Source organism: Sturnus vulgaris, chromosome 8, assembly GCF_052056855.1.
Source record: "Sturnus vulgaris isolate bStuVul1 chromosome 8, bStuVul1.hap1, whole genome shotgun sequence".
In the NCBI taxonomy this organism is placed as follows: domain Eukaryota; kingdom Metazoa; phylum Chordata; class Aves; order Passeriformes; family Sturnidae; genus Sturnus; species Sturnus vulgaris.
This window is the reverse complement of record NC_142250.1, coordinates 21,457,176-21,477,038: the sequence shown is the minus strand read 5'-3', so window position 1 is coordinate 21,477,038 and position 19,863 is coordinate 21,457,176. Positions and strand designations below refer to the sequence as shown.

Here is a 19,863-nt window from a genome sequence, read left to right as displayed (position 1 = left end):
TTTGCATCCTACAAAAGTTCTATCCTTCTTACTTTTTTGAATGTCTGTTTCTCTTTACTTAATCTATTCACATCAAGGCTGGTCATCAGAGAGATACTCAGAAACAACAGTTGATGGATTCAACAGACTTTAGCAGTTCACAACAACAATACCATTTATGTAAGCTTTCTATAGGAATAGCTAAACAATGTTTGTTTTTCACAATTAAACAGCATACAAAGTAGTAAACTCAACAAGCCTTCAGAAAAGTTTCTCGTACAAAATATATTTTTAAAACACTTAAGCTTCAGAAATTCTAGTTGTGTACAAGCACGGCCCTGAAGCATACAGACATAATACTAGAATATGATTCCCTTATCTTTTTCTCAGTAGAAGTTAATATGTGATTTGAGTGTAGAAGTTCTTTGTTCTACAGACCATCACTTAAATACATTTATAACCATGTTAGTACTGAAGATGGTTAGATTAGTTATAAATATGCATTATATAGTTGTCCAAGCATGCTCTCTGTTAGTGAATGAAGAAATGAACAATAATTGTCTGCAGTTTCTATAATATGACCAGAAATTGATGCCACCTGTGTTCAATCAGGTCATAATGTCTAACTTCAAATGAAAAGTAAATAACAAAAAAGTTTTGAGAGTCTGTAGAAAACTCCATGGTTTGGGGGATTTTTTGGTACATAGGATATTTGTGAGCTTTAGCTTCAGATGGAAAGTTGTAGCTCAGCTAATGCATTCACATAGTCTTCATTGTTGGGATCCAAAGCAGTGGCTTTCTTGTAGCATTCAATTGCTTCTTGTTTCCTACCATTTAGCTTATGAACGAATCCAAGTCTGCCAAAATCTGTGGCATGTCCTAAACCACGCTTAATTTTCTGTTTCAACAATTTCTCCACAGCTTCAGTGCACTGTTTTCTTCTATAGGAATCTTTTTCTATTTTCAGACCTTCTGTGTAATACTCAATGGCTTTTGATTCTGACTTCATGTGAAAATGCTGAAAATTGCCATAATTGAAGTAGATTTCTTGCTTGTCATCACAGGGTATATCATTTATCTGAAGCACTCTCTGAAATATCTCCTCTGCTTCTTCATACCTCTCACCTAGTGCATATATGTTTCCTAGGTCACAATAAGCAGTAAAAAATACTGGCTTTTTGTGTATCACTGTTTTTAAATGAAAAATGGCAAGCTGCATGAGATTGTCCACTTCCTCTTGAGGTGGGTATCTTTCCTTCTTCAGTTGAAGTATCTTGAATTTGTAGCAGAGTCCTAGTTGATGATGCACAACGACAGAATTCGGTGTCAGTGCTAGGGCCCTCTTCAAAATACTCATTGCCTTGCCAATTTCTCCTTTCTTTCTGTAAAAACTGGCAGCGTATCGCAGGAAAAGAGGAAAGTCAGGGGTTTTCTGCAGTCCTTCTTCAATGTACCTCTCCCCTTCATTACCTTGTTTTATTTGCTGAAGTTTTAATGCAAGTAATGCCAGAAGGGTCGTGTTATTTGGATTGAGTTCCACTGCCTGCTTCAGGGCCTCAAGGCATGGCCTCATCTCTTCATCGCTCATCTCAGTGAAACTTACCAAACGAAACATTGCAATTGCATAGCCAGCAGTAAAATCTGGGTTATTGGGCTCACTCTTCAGAGCCTTTTCAAAGCAATTCTTTGCGCTCTCAAAATATTTCTTCCCAAAGCGTAATAATGCCCATCCTTTCTCAGCATAGATCTCTGGAAGCTGAATCTTCCCATGAACTGTACTTGAAAGCTTTTTGCAGCTGTTTTCCACTTTGCTTACGTAAGTTTGAGCTTCTTTGTATCTCTGCATGTGGTAATAGATCCAGGCATAGTTGCCCCAGGTAACAAGACTTCTCCTGGCAATTTCACCTGGATGATGTTTCTGAATAGCTTCTTCGGCTTTTTGGAGATTTCTCAGGGCTTCCTCATTTGAATTCTTTAGGTGACATACATAGGAGAGTATATTATAATCTGCAATGTTGCATTCTTCAACAAACTTGATATGATCAAGTATAGTTTCCTCTAGGGCCTCAAGACCTATATCCTCCTTCGGCAAAGTCCACGTAAAATGACATTCTAATTGCAGCAGGGAAGTCTTCAAGGAATCCTTGGAAATGGTGCTAGAAGAAATCAAAGAAAAAGTTGTTCATACCCCATTTGCTTTTTGCTATTCTCGTTTTTTAACCCAGGCATGTACTTATAAGGCAGGCAGTAGCTCACTTGGTGCCCTTAGTCCACAATACGTCAAACAAGCCAAAGCTGTAGGGAGCCCTAGGTCTGAAGTGCTGAACAGGGATTTTAGCAATTCTTGCCAGTGTATGAGGCACCTCCTACATAGGAATAGATGTTGGTGTGGATGTTAAGGTGGAGGGCTGGTCTCTGTAGTAAAGCTGGCAAACCCTTGGGCCTCAGGAACATATTTCTTGTGCTGGGAATAATTGCTGAAGCCTACCCAAAAGATGTCATCACATAAGATTCCCTTAAACTATACAGAATGTGATTTGTTTCCTAAACCTCTGCACATGTTCTGGTTTGTATTATAAACTTAATTTTGAATGTCCTGCAATTTTAAATCCTTGTATGTTAGATCATAGCACCATTCTTCTGTAATGGTTGTACTGATTATATAATTAATGTATCCAGGAACTGGGTCCCAGATCTCACCAGCCTGTCCATTTGCTGGCGCTTGGATGTACAGCCCACGAGCACGCAGCCCCATTCCACTTGCTGGTACAGACCACACACTCACTCACTAACCTTTTGGCTCCTCAGATGCTGGCTCTGGACATCCAGTGGCTGCTTAGGGAGCTTCTCTCTCTCCCCAGCTGCCTCAGCCCTATTCATACACACACACACACACCCTTCTTAACCAGACCCTGGTGACACACACCTTAATGCCCCTAAATACCCCTTTATCCCAGTTGTGGTTTAAGCCCAGCTGGCAGCTAAGCATGATGCTGCTGCTCACTCATCTCCCCCTGTCCCCCACTGGTGGAATGGGGAGGAGACTCACAAGGAAAAATTTTAGGTGAAGATCAGAATTTAGGAATTTTTAATAACTGGAACAAAAAAAAATATAACGATAGTAAACATTAATAATGATGATTAAAGGAAAAACTAAAACTCAAAGGAAAACAAGTGGTGCACAGTACAGTTGCTCACTACCTGCTGCCTGATGCCTGACTCCATCCCTGCACCCCAATCAGCCCCGTTCCAGGTAACTCCCCCTGCTTATATACTGGGCATGATGTTCCCTGGTGTGGTATATGCATGCCTTTGCCCAGCTCAGATCACCTGTCCCAGCTGTGCTCTCTACAGCTCTTCTGTGCATCTCCTCACTGGCAGAGCATGAGACATAAAAAAGTCCTTGACTAGCATAAACATGACTACAAACAAAATGTGAGTGTGTTATCCACAAACTTGGCATAATGGACCCAAAACATTGTATCAGCTAATGAGAAGAAATTAAGTCTATAGCAGATGAAACCAGGACAATCCCTCTCCACCTTTCAACAGCTTTTTCTTCCCAAATGGGGACCAGATGCCACCAGGGCAGGGTGTTATATGGATTTCCCCTGCTACCATTGCCTACCTGTGTCCCTGTGTGGGTGCACAGACTTGCCTTTGTCACACAATCAAGGGGACACTTTTATCACACAGTGATGACATTTTAGTCCACACTGTGCTCTTCCTTAATGAAAGGAGCAATGGCACAAAATTCTGTTACTGAGGCTTCTCAGCTAAATCCTTCTTTCTAAGAAATATTTCCTTGCTGTCCCTCCTGTAACGCCTGTGGGACACAGCATGTGCTGCTGCTCAACTGCACAATCGAGCCTTTTGGGTAAAAAAAGGACTGAGTGGAAAATCTGCAGACTTAGGAGGAGACAAATCAAGGGGGAATGTGACAAACACAGGTCTGAGAGAAGACTACACCTCTTTGGCTGAGCACCAGCTGTACCTGATGCAGCCTGGATTTCATCCTCACACTCCATGCACAAAATTTTTCTTACTTTCTGTTCTACTCACAGAGGCTGAGCCTCACTGGAGAAGCAATAGCATGACAACATTCAAGAGCATCCTTATTTTATTCTGATTCTTCTCTAAATATTCTCTAAAATATTTTTTGTTGTTTGGAAGCAAGTTCCTCGGTGCTTGCATTAATGTAGATAATAGTATTATTTTACCCATGGCATAGAGAAAAAATCATCTTTCAGAGACTGGATTGCTTTCTTACCTCATGGCTTTTCTTTGCTCGCTTGTCTTCAGGAAGCCTCAAAGCCAAAGGAGTGCTGCCCACTGTTGTTACACTTCCCATTTTATTTTGTTCAGCCCTCATGTGATCTCTGAGGAAATTGCAGGGAAACAGAAAGTGAAGCTTAGCTTTTTCCTGGGTTTGCTGAAGCAGAATAGTCCGTCTGCCGCTGAAGAATCGAAACTGATGAGTCACTCAGCTGCTCTTTTTAAGTCTGGCTCTGTGCCATGAATTACTTTGTGTTGTGGCGAATGTGGAAATAGCTCCTAACGCTCCCATCTCATACTATGTGTTGAAAGGCAGAGACATCGATTGTAAGGAGAATATTTCAGGCTCATATGGGCTGACCAGGTTATCATGCATAGGCTAGGGAAGGGTCATTTGTACTTTGTGCCTCTACTGATGCATCTTTGCACAATTCTGGGCCAGGCTGTAGGCTCCTGTTTTATTGGGGCTATGTCACTCACATAACACACACACACAAACCAACCCTTATCTCCCCTCCCTGCACTCCTTCATCCTGTACCCCCACACCACAAGGCCTCTGCTGCTCTCCCAGGCCTGTGTTATTCTGCACTATGCCATTGTCTAAGAGTACAGAATATCCCATCTACAGGGGATGTTTGTTGCTGCTCTCTACGTAAACAAACCCAGGATTATCCTGTCACAAATCAAATTAGATAGAGGCAGTCAGTTTAAGAAACTGCTGTCACAGTTGTGGCATGTAAAACAAAGCTGCAGGCAGGTAAGGACAAGGTCAAACTGAGCAAACCTGGAAGCCTTGGTGCCGAGGCCATGCAAAGGCAGTGCATGGCAAGGGCAACGCCTGCTACAGGCTACGCACATGGCAACAGAGATGGGCGTGCTCTGGGGACTGGAGCATCTATGAGCAACTAACTCATTGATGCTTAGTTTAAAAAAAGAAAAAAAATGACCTGGCTCTGTAGAATTGACTTTGGCGGTAACAAAGAGAACTGGACACAGATTGTAACATACATAAATGGCACTCCATATAATAAATTCAGATGTAACCTGAGGCTGCACATCAAGGAAGAAGAAGAAAGGTCTTAAAGGGTTTTAACATACTAATAGAAATGACTCCAACTGGATCTGGTGAGGGGAAGAAGAAACCACAACCATCAGCATGACAGCAAAGATGTTAGCAACTGGTCACTGTTCTTTCCCTTTCTTTTCTTCTTCCCTTCTTTTCCCTCCTTTCCCTCTTCCACCCTTTCCCTCCATTCAAGAAACCCAGCAAAGCAGTCTTACATATTAGAACTTCTGGTTTCTACAAGAATTTGGAGAGCCTTAGTAACACACACACACACACACACACACACACACACACACACCGCCCCCCCTGCCCTTGTGTCTCTTTTAAGTGTCTGTGGGCTTGTGCGTTTGTTTGTTTGTTTGTGTGTGTGTGTGTGTGTGTGTGTGTGAGTGGAGGGATTTTTGGAGCCAATGTTTCTGAGCTGAAGATAAAGGTTACTACAGCTACTACTCTGAGTAGCATTCAAGATTCTAGCAACCAGGTATTTGATAGGGCATGAAAAGAGGCAGTGGATTGAGAAGGAAAAGCATCTACACAAACCCATGTATTTCATGGAAAATAGAGGTTGCAGGTGGTTACAGGAAGAAAAGTGTTTGAAAGGTTACTGCAATGCCAAAACCAAAGGTGGACAGAAATGATTTACTACGCTATCAAGTATCTGTGGGCTTCTTGTCTCTGCTTCTGTCCCAGGCATCTGTTTTCCTTGGTGCACTGCTTGGTACATATGGGAACATGCAGGCACCTTCCTTCTGAAATGCAGAACTTTGCCCTCGTTTCCTTATTTTTTACTAATTTAGTTGCATCTTTACGCTATGGTTTGACACGAATGCCTATTAAATAAAGGAAATGCAAGAAGGAGCCTAAGTTAGAATAAGTAAGAGAACAGTTATGCAGTGGCTTTCTGTAGCCATCTCTGTAACTTGCTGGGCACTGCTCAGGAAAATTCAGCTCTGCTGCTTTCACTTCAGAGCAAGCTGTAGCTGGGCTGACTGCTCTCAGGGAAAGCTGCACTGCATGGCAGCAAATGCAGAAGCTTCTTGGAAAACATGTCCAGAAATAGGCTGGGAACAAAAAAATGCATTCATATTTAATAAAACCCCTTTGTTTACTTGAGTGACAGAAGATTAGGAAATGTCTTCAAACATATCTACACATTTTATGAGAGAAAATTCCTATCTGGACATTTCCTTGGAGCTGAAATGGATACATGCTGACAAAGAACTCCTGGAAGCATTAGGTCAGCCAAACAATTGCCTGAAATGCAGTTTTCCTTTTTAAAACTAATGTGAATGAACCATACCTTAGTGAATGACAGGATCCCTTTCCATATCCTGTTTTATATTGGTTTCCATTTAGCCTAGGTTAGCATATAATTACTATGTTTGACAGCAGCAATTGTGGCATTCTATAATTTGGGTTTTCCCTTTGCAGGGAAGAGTGACCTGTAATTAATTTGACAAAAAACTCAAGCGAACCACTGAGCAATAATTCTCCCACCCAAGTTCTTCAAAATCAAACACTTTTAAGAAATGACATCCAGGAATGCAAAGGGTCTTATAGTGTCTCTGTCTCTGGAGACATATCCACGTATCAAAACATGCTATGAAAACTTCAGTGATCTTTCAATTAAAATCTTAATGCCTTCTAAATAAACAGAAACGTTTCTGTTCTTGACAGCCTCTTGCTCTAGCACTGCGTATTTAGTATCAGTTTTCTGTATTATTCTATGGATATTATTTTGGGCCTGGGCAGAGTAACACGAATATTTATTTTAAAGGACTGAATTTGGTCCAAGTTTTTGCAAGCCCGGTCACACATCCCCTGAGCACAGACACGCTTCTATGGGAAATTACAGCTGTGCAATGCAGTGCCTGCAAATCATTTGCCGGTGAGCGTGAAGATGAAACAGGTCTGCAGAAATCTGTGATAGTAACCGTGCATGCAACTTAAGGCCATTGGTCTAAGGTTGGATATGTTAGGCAATGCTCGAAGGTGAGGGATGGGTGATGCGTGTGACAGCAGTGACTGCAGTGTCAGCGCTGCAGGGCCCTTCGGAAGCACGGGCGGTGCCCGGGGCGGAGTGTCTGGTACCGCCGCCACGCCAGGGTTGCTCGCTGCGGCCACGGGGAGCGCGGCGCGGGCGAGGCGGCACCGCTCGCTGTTGCTGCCGCTTTCTGCACGGAACCCGCTGCTGAAAACAATGCAGGCACTCGTAGGGCCGCACTGCGCGGGCTCCACACACTCCACAGGCTCCAGAGGCTCCCGAGGCCTCGGAGGCCGAGCAGATGCAGAAGACGAAGAGGGCAGCGAAGCAAATGCACGAGAGCCCTTCTGGAGGCTGCAGGGCTCCTGGAAATGGAGCCCGGGGGCGGCGGGATTCACGCGCTACTGCTGCGGAAGCGCTGAATCACGGCAGGCCCGGTTGGTCCCGCCGATAGGGCCGAGCCGTGTGGGCTGAGTCCGGCCCCGCGGCACCGCCCCCGCCTCTCCCTCCGCGCTGCGGCCCCGCCCGGCTCGGCCCGGCCGCTGCCCCCGCCCCTGTCACCCAGGGGTGGCACAAAGCCTCCACGGGACTCGCTCGCAGTTGCCGTAGCGCCGGCTTCTGCTTCGCGGCGGAGTCCCGGCTCCTTCTCGCAGGACGAGGATGCGCGGCCTGGTGGTCGCTGCTTTCCTGCTGCAGATCGTCGCCGAATCGGGCGCGTTGGCCTCACGGAGGAGGAATGTGGACCCCGAAACGAACATGAACATCGTGAGTGGCTGCGGGGAGGAGTGCCCGAGCCTTGTGTGCGGCGCGGCCGCGGGCTGGAGCGGGGCGACGAGCGGCGCAGGGGGAGCCTGGGCGAGCTGGGCAGCGCGGCCGGAGCCCCGGCGGCTGCGGCCACCTGCCAGCGGCCAGCCCGCTGCTGCAGCCCCTCACACCCAGCGCTTACTCGTCCTCTTTCTCTGCTCCTCCTGCCAGCTCCTTCTTGGTCCGCTGTTGCCTATATTTGATCTTTCTCTCACATATTTTTCTAACACAGACCCGTGGATTTTTGCTAGCGGCTCTTTGCGACAGTCTTTCGGAGCCGCTATAAAAGCGGATGTTCGTGAAGTTCCGAGCACCATGCTTCTGTGTTCTTACCCCCCACTGCTCTTCTCCCCATTTGATTTAGTCTTTGGATTTACTCTCTTAACTTTGTTTTCCTTCTGCTGCAGTAGCTAACTCCTGATATATTTCCTGTTGGTAGCCGGTATTACTTGCTCTTTCCTCTGCCCTGTCTAAACTGCCAATTTTTCACATTGGTGAGAAGATGTTTCAAGATAGAAATGTTCAAGTTGTATAAGAACAGAAGTGCTTGGATCGTGTAAATGCAGTTTAAAGGACTGAAAATAGTAATTTAGTCTAAGGATAATACCATTGGAATAGCACTTAGCCTTAAAATAATTTTGGAATGTTAATGTCGCTGTGAATAAATACTTATAATACTTATACTTACTTATAAATAAAGACTTATTGAAAAGAAATAGCATGCTTAATTAAATTCTTCTCCTCTTCCTTGCCCGGCAGTCTAAGAGAAGAACTCTGATCATGTCTTGCATTTCTTAGATTTTCTCAAGGCGTGGTTGGTGTCACAAAAGCAATGATATAGCAAGTTCTGTGCCTTAGTGGAGTTGCATCAAATTAAAATTACAAAGCCCAAGACATAAGAGGTGAGAGATTAAACCCCTTAATAAAATCATAGCATTAAACAGGCATGGGGCTTTTTATTATTTTTCTCCTGTTTGCTTTGACAGCAAAGTCAGTTAAAAGCTCTGCACTGGGCATAAGGTTTGAAGAGAAAGGTAAGAAATGGCACATCTTTCTCTCCTTCTATATGCTGCAGTGGTGCCAGTGCCTTTCTTCTGTCCGCACTTATTTTTTACTTGTTTTCTTGAGAGCAGAGTTTAAATTTTTGCTTAACAAATCTGGCTTTTGGTTTTTTGCCCCATTACCATAATCTCCTTTTCAACACTTTATCTTTTTTCTCTCTGTGAGCACCATGTGGCTGAGACAGTCTAGGGAGTCCTTGCAGATTGCTGGGATTCAGTCTGGCTAGGTCTGAGTCAGTGCTGGGATGTCTTATTAAGAAAATCTGCCTGATAGGCAGATGGCACATTACTACCACACCCTTTAATTTCACATTCCAGTCTTTAGAAACCCGGGGTACTTTGCATGTATTCCTGGACTGAGGAGCCTGGCAGTCTGGTTCCAAGATGGTTTCTTTTCTCTCCTCAGAGTGAAATTATTACCTTCAGAGGATACCCTAGTGAGGAATATGAAGTCACAACAGAAGATGGATATATTCTTTCCATTAACAGAATACCTTACGGAAGAAAAGGCCGTGAAGGAAGTGAAAGTAAGATTTATGTCCGTTTGGAAAAAGAATGAATGAAAAAGATGTCTTTGATTTATAAAGCTTTTGTTCCTGTGGTAATCCAGAAGAAGATTAAGGACAACCATGTTTTAAAACCATGGAGGAGGTGCAGGAGGTGTAGAGATGAGGAGGTGGGAGAGAGAATAGTGGTGATATAAGCTCAAGCTTACAAGGGGGCAATATGGGCAAAGATTTTTGTGAGGACTGAATGATAGAATGCTTTAAAAATGAGACAGAAGTGCAAGAAGAGAGATACATACCTTTTGACTTGCTATCCTCCTACACCATGTGTGGAATTAAGTGTCCGTGCAGTGGTTGAATTTATCAGTCTTGCCTTCTCTTATAAAAGTTTCTGCAGACATTCATATAACAGCAGCCTATTTGCATAGAAGTTACATATTCTAAGGATTGCCTCAGAATACTTAGGAATGAAAAATTCCTAGGATTACAGGTAAAAACATGAAGCTCCCAAAAGAAATTTATGATTGTCCTAGCCTTGGGTGTGAACGAGACCTGTGGAAAAACCCTCTCCCCTGTCAAAGGCCAAGCAACAGCCTTCCTGAGCTTATCTGTTGGTTTTGTATGAGTTGGGATGTTTGCACTGTCTGTTATCTTTCACAAGGAGTGTGTAAAGATCAGTGCATGGATGAGCCCCGTCAAACTGGCAGGTGTCTTTGTATTTAATTTCAGAGAAGCTCACGGGAAAAAGGCTGCCTTTGTACCTGCTGATTTTGTTGAAGCCTTCATTGATGACATAAGTAAACAGAAGTTTCCTGACTTCTGGGAATTCTCCACATACCCCTTGCCACACCCTCGACCCCAAGTTCATGTTTTACAGAGTGCTTTAATTTGAAAAAACAAGGATTACTGACCACATTTCTGGAAGCATGAGCTCCTGGGAGAATGAAGATTTCAAAGTTCATGTTGATCTTAAGTTTTTATAGACTTGGTATCTTTTCTCAGAAAGATACCAATGATGTATTACTGCTGACTTAGCATATATATATGCTGTATTTCTCTTTTGCAATACCTGCATAATGTGAATAGGATTCCTTGGAATTTTGTATCACATGGTGCTTTGGAACAAGGCAAAACATCAAGGATTTTTTGTTTTACTAGTAAAAAACTCTAAAATAACTGCATAGTATGGGTAAGAAGGGCATGGAAGTAAATTTGTCTTCAGCTTCTTGGGTCTGTAGTGAAGAGAACAAAATGTTCTATGCAGAAAGGGTAGTTTAAGGACCCACCTTTTTTATTCACCTCCAGGGGTTTTAGGTTGATAGATAATAGAAATGATAGGATAGGATGATAGATGACAGAAAGTCATTATTATTATCTAAGTCAGTTTGTCATATAATTGTGCAATTCACATGGAGATCTGCTGACTGCTTGGTAAAGTGAAAAAGGAACTGACAGAAATTGGAGGTTAATATGAGAACACAGTTAAAGCATTAAGGCAGTTAAAGTTTTCCCCTTCCAATGTTATGAAACAAGTAATAGCAGCTTAAGGAGAGCCCATTTTTCAAAATTTCAGAAGTTGGTTGGTCTGAGTTTAGGAAAAGGGAAGAAAGTATCAATGGCAAGTGGAAATTTACTGAAAACAAATTCAATGCGAGTCTTGACAATCCTGTTTATAAGGCAATAAAGTATTAGTTATTAGTATTAGACAATAAATTACTAAATTATTAAACAGTTATGTTGAACTGTACTGTCTCCAGTACCCGTTGGGTACGGTGCACACTTGCTCTGATTGCCTGTACAGTATGCCATGTGGGTTTTTTTAACAAAATGAGAAAAGCAGGCACTCAAAAGTTTCCTTGCCACAAGTATAAAGATTTCCAGAAAAGGAAAGTATTGTTAATTTGGAATTTGAAACTCGTATCAAACATTTATGGACATGATCTGTGATGGATGATACAGGTCACTGAAAGCTGTGATTTATCTGTTTCTGCTGAAAGATCCAAGTCTAAATTATCAGTGGAGGAAGTACTGTATGAGTCTGTTCATAGCAGAGTGATGTCACTGGAGGAGGTAAATTCCTGAGTAATCTCTCGCATTGAGCTAGTTATCATGTTACCAGTTTTCAGACCAGAAGTAAAACACCTGTGCTACTGTGAGAACCAGAGACAGGTCTTTTTAGTTTCTGAAGGGCTTATTTTTCCTAGGGGATTAGATGTTAATTGGTTTTTTTTTGTGTATAAGCAGGAACCTTCAGTTTTTAAATCATTATTCCACGTAAAGGTGCCATTGCCCTTTTCAGTACAGGGAAGTCATGAGTCTTCTTAAATTCTACCTGAGTCTTAACTGGTGTTCTTATAACTACTTAAATTAAGGGGAGAAAATCCTTTGAAACAGATTCCTTTCTTGGCTACTGAACTGCTCTTCAGGTTCTGCCCAGCTTTGGTGATGGAAGGGACAAAAATAATATCAGTACCAGTTGGAGGGATTTCCACAGCTCAGCCCAATAGTTTGGCATTGCTTTGACTGGAAAACAAAGGCCTCAGTAGCACATATGTGGGAATGCCTTCCCCAGGTTTGGGGGCAGGGCCAAGTTTGTAAGTATTAAAACTGTTGTGGTGTTTGGGCCACTTTTCTGAGTCTGTGAGCCTGAAACAGCTCTAAGGGCTTACCTGTATTGTCCTTGTAGCTCCTGCTTTTCTCATGTTACAGCACACTTGGCTGTTTTGAGCTTCAAGTTATGAAACTAAGAAATAGCTAGTTTAAAATTCTTAATGATAAAAAGTAGCTTTTGGTGAAAAAGCATGTGATTTCATGGCAGTATGACCATTATACAAATCGCAATTCTTTGTAGATTAAGTCAAGTAGATTAAATGCTCAAGTGCAGATCTACAACAGACTTTCAATAGCTCACTTGAATTATTCTTAGGTATGCAATGCCAAAAGAACAGGAATCCATCATTAATGCTTTCTTTTTCAGGTCCAAGGCCTGCTGTGTTTCTGCAGCATGGTTTGCTTGCAGATGCCAGCAACTGGGTCACAAACTTGGATTACAACAGCCTTGGCTTCATGCTGGCAGATGCTGGTTATGATGTATGGCTGGGAAACAGCAGAGGAAACACCTGGTCCAGGAAACACATACACTTCACAGTAAAGCAGGAAGAATTCTGGGTTTTCAGGTATCCTTGTTTTGCTGTCAGTCACATTGTGAACTGGCAGAATATTTTTTTCTGGTTACATGTGTTGTCACACATGTAGGGACAGTGAAGGGGAGTTTTGAGGTTGGTATAGTGTGCTGAAACTCAGGTGGTCAGTAGAAAACTGAAAACTCAATCATCAGAGTTGTGTTTCATCCAAAAGAAGCTTTGCTTTATGTCCATAAAACTATCTGTGCAGGAAAACTCTGTGCAGCTGTTCCTTACTGATTCCTTACACAACTGACTTTCTGTCTTTGTTTTATAGCTTTGATGAAATGGCTAAGTATGACATTCCAGCCTCAGTGGACTTTATTTTGAAGAAAACTGGCCAGGAGCAAGTATTTTATGTTGGCCATTCACAGGGCACCACAATGGGTATGTGGAGAGATGCATTTATAAGAATATATTGTGTTTGAAATGGTATCAGGTTCCACATATGTGGCACTTGATAGGGCTCTTGAAAACTACTGCTTTTGGTTTTTAGTTGCTTTCTGCAATATTTGCCAGCATTAAAATGAACAGACTGTGTTCATTTAAAAGCTGTTGGAATGATAAATTGAAGTCACAGGTAGCTGGCAGTACAGCTTCTATTTAAAAAATTCGATGAATTATACATAGTAAAATTAGACTCATCAGACACAGAGAATAAAGATTCCCATTTCCAGAATATTTTGCTGCATGTAAGGCCTGACTCATGTGCTTTAGACCTTCTAGTAGAAGGAGCTAGGCATGTTAGGTTAGTGAGCATTAAATGGCTTTCTGGAAGAAAGCAGATCTTCTGAATTACTATGTTTAATTTGGGCTTTACAGTAACTAGGTTAATTTACATTATTTAACCTAATCCTAGATAGTGCAGTCAAATTATTAATCTAAAAATACTTTTGCATATTTTCTTACAGATTTTTGTAGAATTTCTGCCAGGTAAAATTGTTATCTAACTTGTGCCAGTGAGGTTTGTTAATTGTTCTTATATTATTTACAGCTTTTGTTGCTTTTTCAACTTTGCCACAGCTGGCTAAGAAAATCAAAATGTTCTTTGCCTTGGCACCAGTAGCTACAGTCAAGTTTGCCACTAGCCCTCTGGTAAAATTTGGATTGTTTCCTGACGTGCTGCTCAAGGTTTGTATTTGAGTGTAAATGTTTCAAGCCAAATGAGGTATGCCCCTTTCTATCCGAAAACAGCATAGCAAAGAATGTTTATAGCTGTGGATTAGAGAGTAACATATGACAGGGATTCTAGGTCAGTTTTACCATAATGATGTTATTGAAGTCAGCAGTGTCTTCTGTAGCTTTATTAATGTCTAGTGAGACCATTTGCAGCAGTTTAAAGTAGTATTTTACAATTGCAACTCAATAGATAGAATAAAATTGTTTTTCCGTTTACATGTTTCTAGAATTTAAGCTAGGGAAATGATATGATTAACTAATCAAATGATTAGTCACTGTGTTTTAGAAGAGTTGTATAATATGTATATACAGAATACAGTTCATGAATTGTCATGAACTTTAACAGATTTGTTTCACAATCAGCTATTTAGTATTGGAAGATGATCCTTCAGAGGGTGATTAAGAGCAACAGCTTTATTTAGATGCTGTGAATCATCCTCTGGAGGAGTTCACCTCTTCCCTATTAACATCGAGGAGAATGAAGCAGGCTGCAGTAGATGCCTGAAGTCAGACGTTGTGAACACCCTGCTTTGTGTCATTTTTAACCATCACTTTTTTTCCACCACCCATGGAGATTCTCACACAGAGCTGTTCTGTGACATAAACCCCCTTCTGATCTAGCTTGTACTGATTTAAAGTCTGTCTGTAGTACTAGTTCCTTGCTCTAAAGGCAGTTAATATAAAAGCAACACTAATCATCGTGATCTCCTATTCCTTGCATAATGAACTTTGTTTAATAAGACTAGCAGCTGATCATCTGCCTTGTGCAGATGTTCACGTTCTGCTGAAGAACGTGATTCTCATTGTGACTTGCAAAAAACTGGAGTGCAGGGAGAACCTGACAGTGACAAACCCATAGGTCAGTCATATCTTTAAAGAGCTGTGTCACTTTTAAGGAAGTTTTGGGACGTTTTAAAATCCTTGAACGTTTTAAAAATATCCATCAAGAGGAAGTGGTCACCACATCTCATGTCACTTGTTTTTCTCTCATGGTTTGAAGAGAGGAAGTTACAAGTACAAAGCCATTTAAAATCAGCAGGCAGAGCTTAACATACTTTAGCCTTAAACAATCTGATGACAAAAAGCCATACAGTATAACTGTAAATTATTGAATTTAATATTTATTTGAATTTGAGGTTAGGTTTGAAATTCTTGCAAGATTTTCCCCCTTCCCATGTACTCTTTGTGGGGTTAATGTACTGCACCATTTGTAGCAGAAGCAGTAACCATGACAACACTGATAAGGAGATCAATGATTTTCATGTGACACACCTGTCACCAGTGCAAATGCAAATAATTACCTCAAGAGTGTTGTAGTATAAAAACTGAAAATAGGTCATTCTGTGCAATTACATGTTTGTCCTGTGTGTTTGTTATTTTGTAGGACATGTTTGGAAAGAAACAATTCCTCCCTCAGAATTCCTTGCTGAAATGGCTTGCTACCCATGTTTGCACCCACAGAATACTGGATGACCTTTGTGGCAACCTGTTCTTTCTTCTATGTGGTTTTAATGAGAGAAACTTGAATATGGTGTGTTCTAGTGACTTTCTTTAATAGCTAAGTTATTGTGAACTCTAACACTGTATTGACTGAATATACAAAAAATGCTTAACAGATACCATTATTAGATTTAAAATTCAACTTGAGAGTTCTGTTGTTCAATGTAATTAATTCCCCAAATGTTTTAACTTCTTATCTGTAAGAGATCCAGTTAACTTTTGTTTCTAACAGTTTTAAGTGGAATGGAATAGTTTGTTAGTTGTTCAGGAAGCAAGAATGGTAGGAGTGATGCACTATGAGGAAGAGTAAACCATGTTAATGATCTTGTTGCAGAGCCGAGTGGATGTGTATTCAACACACTGCCCTGCGGGAACGTCTGTACAAAACATGATTCACTGGAGCCAGGTAGGGCTTCCACAGTCTAAAGTGCCCATGGCTCTAGTTTGTTTGTAGAATATTGATGTGTCTGATATTTAAATGAAATAAAATGCCAAAATGTATGTGCAGCCTAGCCCAAGTGAATTTTGGAACTGCCATAAGTTAGAATGGCAGCTGTTCACTGCAGCTGCTTTCATAATAAGGATTTATGGTGGTTCACTGCTCTTCCGTATTTCTTTGAAAGTAGTGTAAGTACCTCAGTCAACAAAAATTACAGCAGAATAACTTACCTCAGAGAGATGCTGTAACAAGTATTTGTTTCCCTTTCAGCAAATCCTGTGTTGATGACAAGTTGTAGTTTTAGTCTGTGAAAAGTAGCAGATTTTCTGTTCTATTCTATTTGGCTTCATTTTATATTTGGAGTACATTTTGATGTTCATCTCAATGCACAATTTCATGCCTGTTGTGCCTGAAGCTTATTCAGTAGGCTGACAAATGAGACATTTGCCATGGAATCAGTGCTACTTATGATCTTGTAGCTGGATTTGGTCACCTACTCAGAGGCAATGTGTTCTACTGTACAGAGCTGTTCAAGGGTTGGCTCAGAAAGAAACTTCTGGAAATTTTTTTTCCAGATCCCTGTTATATAAACTTCTACTATTTTTTCAAAAACAGATGGTAAATTATGCAGAGTAGGCATGCTAAGAAAGCTCCCTGCTTTATTCATACACATTTAGACATCAAGGTAAATATTTCAGAAGTAAACATGGAGCTGCCACATCCTGGCTTTGGATACACTAAGCTGTTTTTAATAATCTTTTGTACAGTTGCTGTGAGAGAGTCTGAAATCTTAAGAGACAAAGTGTAATGGTATTGAATGTTAATGTTTCCCATTCCTGTGACACGGGGCAAAGCAGTGACGCTTGTCCTTGTTAATAATTGGCATTCCACTGTTTCTTATATAGGTTGCCGTTGCTAGTTCTCCAGATGACTACACTTTTTAATTCCTGTGGTAGTAGTGTTGCAGTTCTTTGTATGTGTATTTTTTTTATTTCTAGGCTGTGAGGACTGGGGAACTCAAAGCTTATGACTGGGGAAGCAAAGCTGCAAATATGGCTCACTATAACCAGGTAGACATCTTTTACGTCTATAATTCTGGAGTGTCACAGAAAATAGTCCTTGTACACTTCTGGGTGCTGTATTTAAGCTGCATGCTAAAGAGCTGTTAATGTTATCCAGTAACCAGACTGGAGATCTGCTTTTCCCAAAACAACAAAAAAAGAAGTCAGCTGGGACTGTAGAGCTCAGAGATAGTCCTAAGTCAGTGTGGGGCTCACATTTGCATGTGAAGCTGTGGTGGCACACACTTTCTTGAGGGAAAGTCCTGCCAGCCTAGATCATGAGATCCCCCTGCACTTCTCATCATAAGGCACAGGCTGTCAGTTCATGTGTATTGTTTATCTTTAGTCTGTTTAGTCTCCGTGCATTTTTGTTTCTAAATTACTCTGTACAATGCCAAAAATGTTTTGCCCTTTGTCTCTGAGTGACTGCAAAATACTGCAGTATCATAACTTTCAGAGTAACAGTCACTTTTGGCCTTAGATTGGAGTTGTAATACCTTGTATGGGATGCATTCTCTGAGATCCTGCTACCCTGCTGTCTTTGTAAACTCCTCAAACCACATCTTTACTGCTTCACATGCTATAATATTGCAGGGCTCTTGCAGTTACATTTTTGGTTGAGCCAGGACTCCATCTCTAGCTGCCTAAGAGAGAGAAAATGAGTATCTGACACATTATTGCAGCTGCTAGTATGGCACTACACTGGCAGTGTAGGATCATACCGAATATTTTTTTTTCCTAATGCTTTGTTTTCACTTTCCCTCTCCTCAGTCTACTCCCCCTTTCTACAAAATAAAAGAGATGACTGTACCAACTGCAGTGTGGACTGGTGGACAGGACTGGCTGGCAGACCCAAAGGATGTTGCTATGCTGCTCACTCAGATCACCAATTTGGTTTACCACAAAAACATTCCAGAGTGGGAACATTTGGATTTCATCTGGGGCCTTGATGCACCTTACCGCATGTATAATGAAATAATTAACATGATTAGGAAGTTATCTGTAAACTGACACAGTATTTCAGAGTATTGGTTCATCAGGAATTTGTCAGTTTTTGGAAAATACACTTTTCTGGCAATAATGCTGCATTGCTTAGGATGATGCATTTTTAAAATGCCAGCAATGACTACTGAATTGGATTCATATCTGGTTGTTTTCTCTCAGTATTATTTCTCTCTCTTCACAGTATTTTGCTGATTTTGCACACAGTGGAATGGTACCCAAAACACAGCAGTAGGACTTAGCACAAACGAAGTATGTCATGTGCACATAAATTTAGTCACCTGTCTGAAAGACAGATTAGATAAGTTAGTCCATTGAGCACCTCAGGTGCCTGACACTTATAACAAGTATTTCACTGTGCATAAAACAGCCATTTCTCAGTATGTGGCCAATTATAAGTACTTTTGAGAAGTACTTCTTGTACTGCAGTGAGCTATTTGGTGCTGGCACTTTACAAAGCACTTAGAGACTTTTTGCTGTGGTATTATTTTAGCTATCACAAAAAATTAGGTAACTTCACTTTTCAATATTGCCCAGAAGAAGTATCGTGAAGCCAGAGAAACCACTGTCAGTTGAAATGGCAGATTTTGGGACTGATTCATTGCTGCATTTTCTTGCTTTGATGGTGTCCCTGAAGCCTTTAGTGTTTCACATACCAGCTGTGGATAGAGGTCATGATTTGCCCTGGCAGATTCCTGGAACAAGAGTAATGTTCAACAAAACCACTTTCAGTTAACTTTGTCAATAGATTGTGGCTTTCGAGGAGAGTGATGTAACATACTTATGTTTTGCACTGACTAATAACTAGAAAACAAGCTCCCTCAGTCTAGTGCTGGTGACAGAAGAGCCAAAGCATTAATTCTACAGCTTGAGTGACTTAATTTCTGTGGACTTTCCCCTTAATTGTCTGCTGCATTGAAGATCTGTTACTTCTTAACTGCTTATAGGATGCTCCTCACCACTGTGTTCAGGAATGGAATAACTGCCTGGAGAAGCCTGACAGTATTACAGCAGTTTGATTTGTCTCAGTTTCTACTTCAAACTGGGGCTAAGACCCCATTTAATGGGGAAGAGGATTCACATCTGCCTCAGGGGTCTGACTTTGGAGCTCTTTATGTTGGCTGTACAAAGTACTTTGGTTTCTCTGAGATGCATAAAAGTTCCGTGCCAAATGAACCATCTCCAGAGTCAGTTGCCTCAGTCCAGATGATAATTTCTGTGCCATAGTTGGATTCAACCCAGATTTCTTCAGTAATCCCAACAGGATAAAGAGCCTTTCTATATGTTATAGGAAATAATGCATTTTAAATTGAGGCTAACTTGTTTTGTAAAAAAAATTGAAAATAAATAAAAAAAAAATCAGAAATAGACACAATTTGTGAATTAGGATTTATTTCTTTGAGTGTTTGGGTTTTTTTTATTCCTAATTCAGACTCAGGGAATTCTCAGGTATTGTTTAGGGACAAAGTGGTTCATTGGTTCATGAGACTTTGGTTGTGATTCCTACCATGACCTTTAAGTCTGCTTTACATTTGTATCAGCCAGATGTGCTTTACTTTACAGATGTACTGTGCTGAAAGGAAGCTTCTGTATGAATCTAAGGTGGCTAATTTAACATTTGTGAGGGTATGTGGTATGGCAAGAGCCATGTGCATCATGTTTATTAAGCTTGAGCTATTTCAATAAACATGAGACCTGCTTGGAGTGGTGTGGTGTTTCACTTCGTGTTTCATGAATGCATGGGAATCTTTGGGACTGAATTCAGAAAGCCAAGTCTATTTTTCACAACTATTAATCCATAGAACAAGTATAGAAGAAAAGTAA

At 41.1% G+C, this 19,863-nt stretch overlaps 2 protein-coding genes across 2 annotated transcripts; one reads left to right on the top strand and one right to left on the bottom strand.

Moving 5' to 3' along the window:
• Window positions 1–128: 128 nt before the first annotated feature.
• On the bottom strand, window positions 129–4,461 carry LOC106852668 (interferon-induced protein with tetratricopeptide repeats 5-like). Its single transcript, XM_014875441.2, has 2 exons — window positions 4,250–4,461; window positions 129–2,135 (listed from the first exon to the last, which is right to left on the bottom strand). Exons 1-2 carry the CDS (start codon window positions 4,252–4,254, stop codon window positions 707–709), a joined length of 1,434 nt encoding a protein of 477 aa, XP_014730927.2. The 5' UTR covers window positions 4,255–4,461; the 3' UTR covers window positions 129–706.
• Window positions 4,462–7,605: 3,144 nt separating this feature from the next.
• LOC106852653 (putative lysosomal acid lipase/cholesteryl ester hydrolase) lies at window positions 7,606–19,743 on the top strand. Its single transcript, XM_014875425.2, has 9 exons — window positions 7,606–8,070; window positions 9,577–9,697; window positions 12,654–12,852; window positions 13,136–13,245; window positions 13,853–13,989; window positions 15,422–15,568; window positions 15,872–15,943; window positions 16,975–17,046; window positions 17,809–19,743. Exons 1-9 carry the CDS (start codon window positions 7,966–7,968, stop codon window positions 18,046–18,048), a joined length of 1,203 nt encoding a protein of 400 aa, XP_014730911.1. The 5' UTR covers window positions 7,606–7,965; the 3' UTR covers window positions 18,049–19,743.
• Window positions 19,744–19,863: the final 120 nt, after the last annotated feature.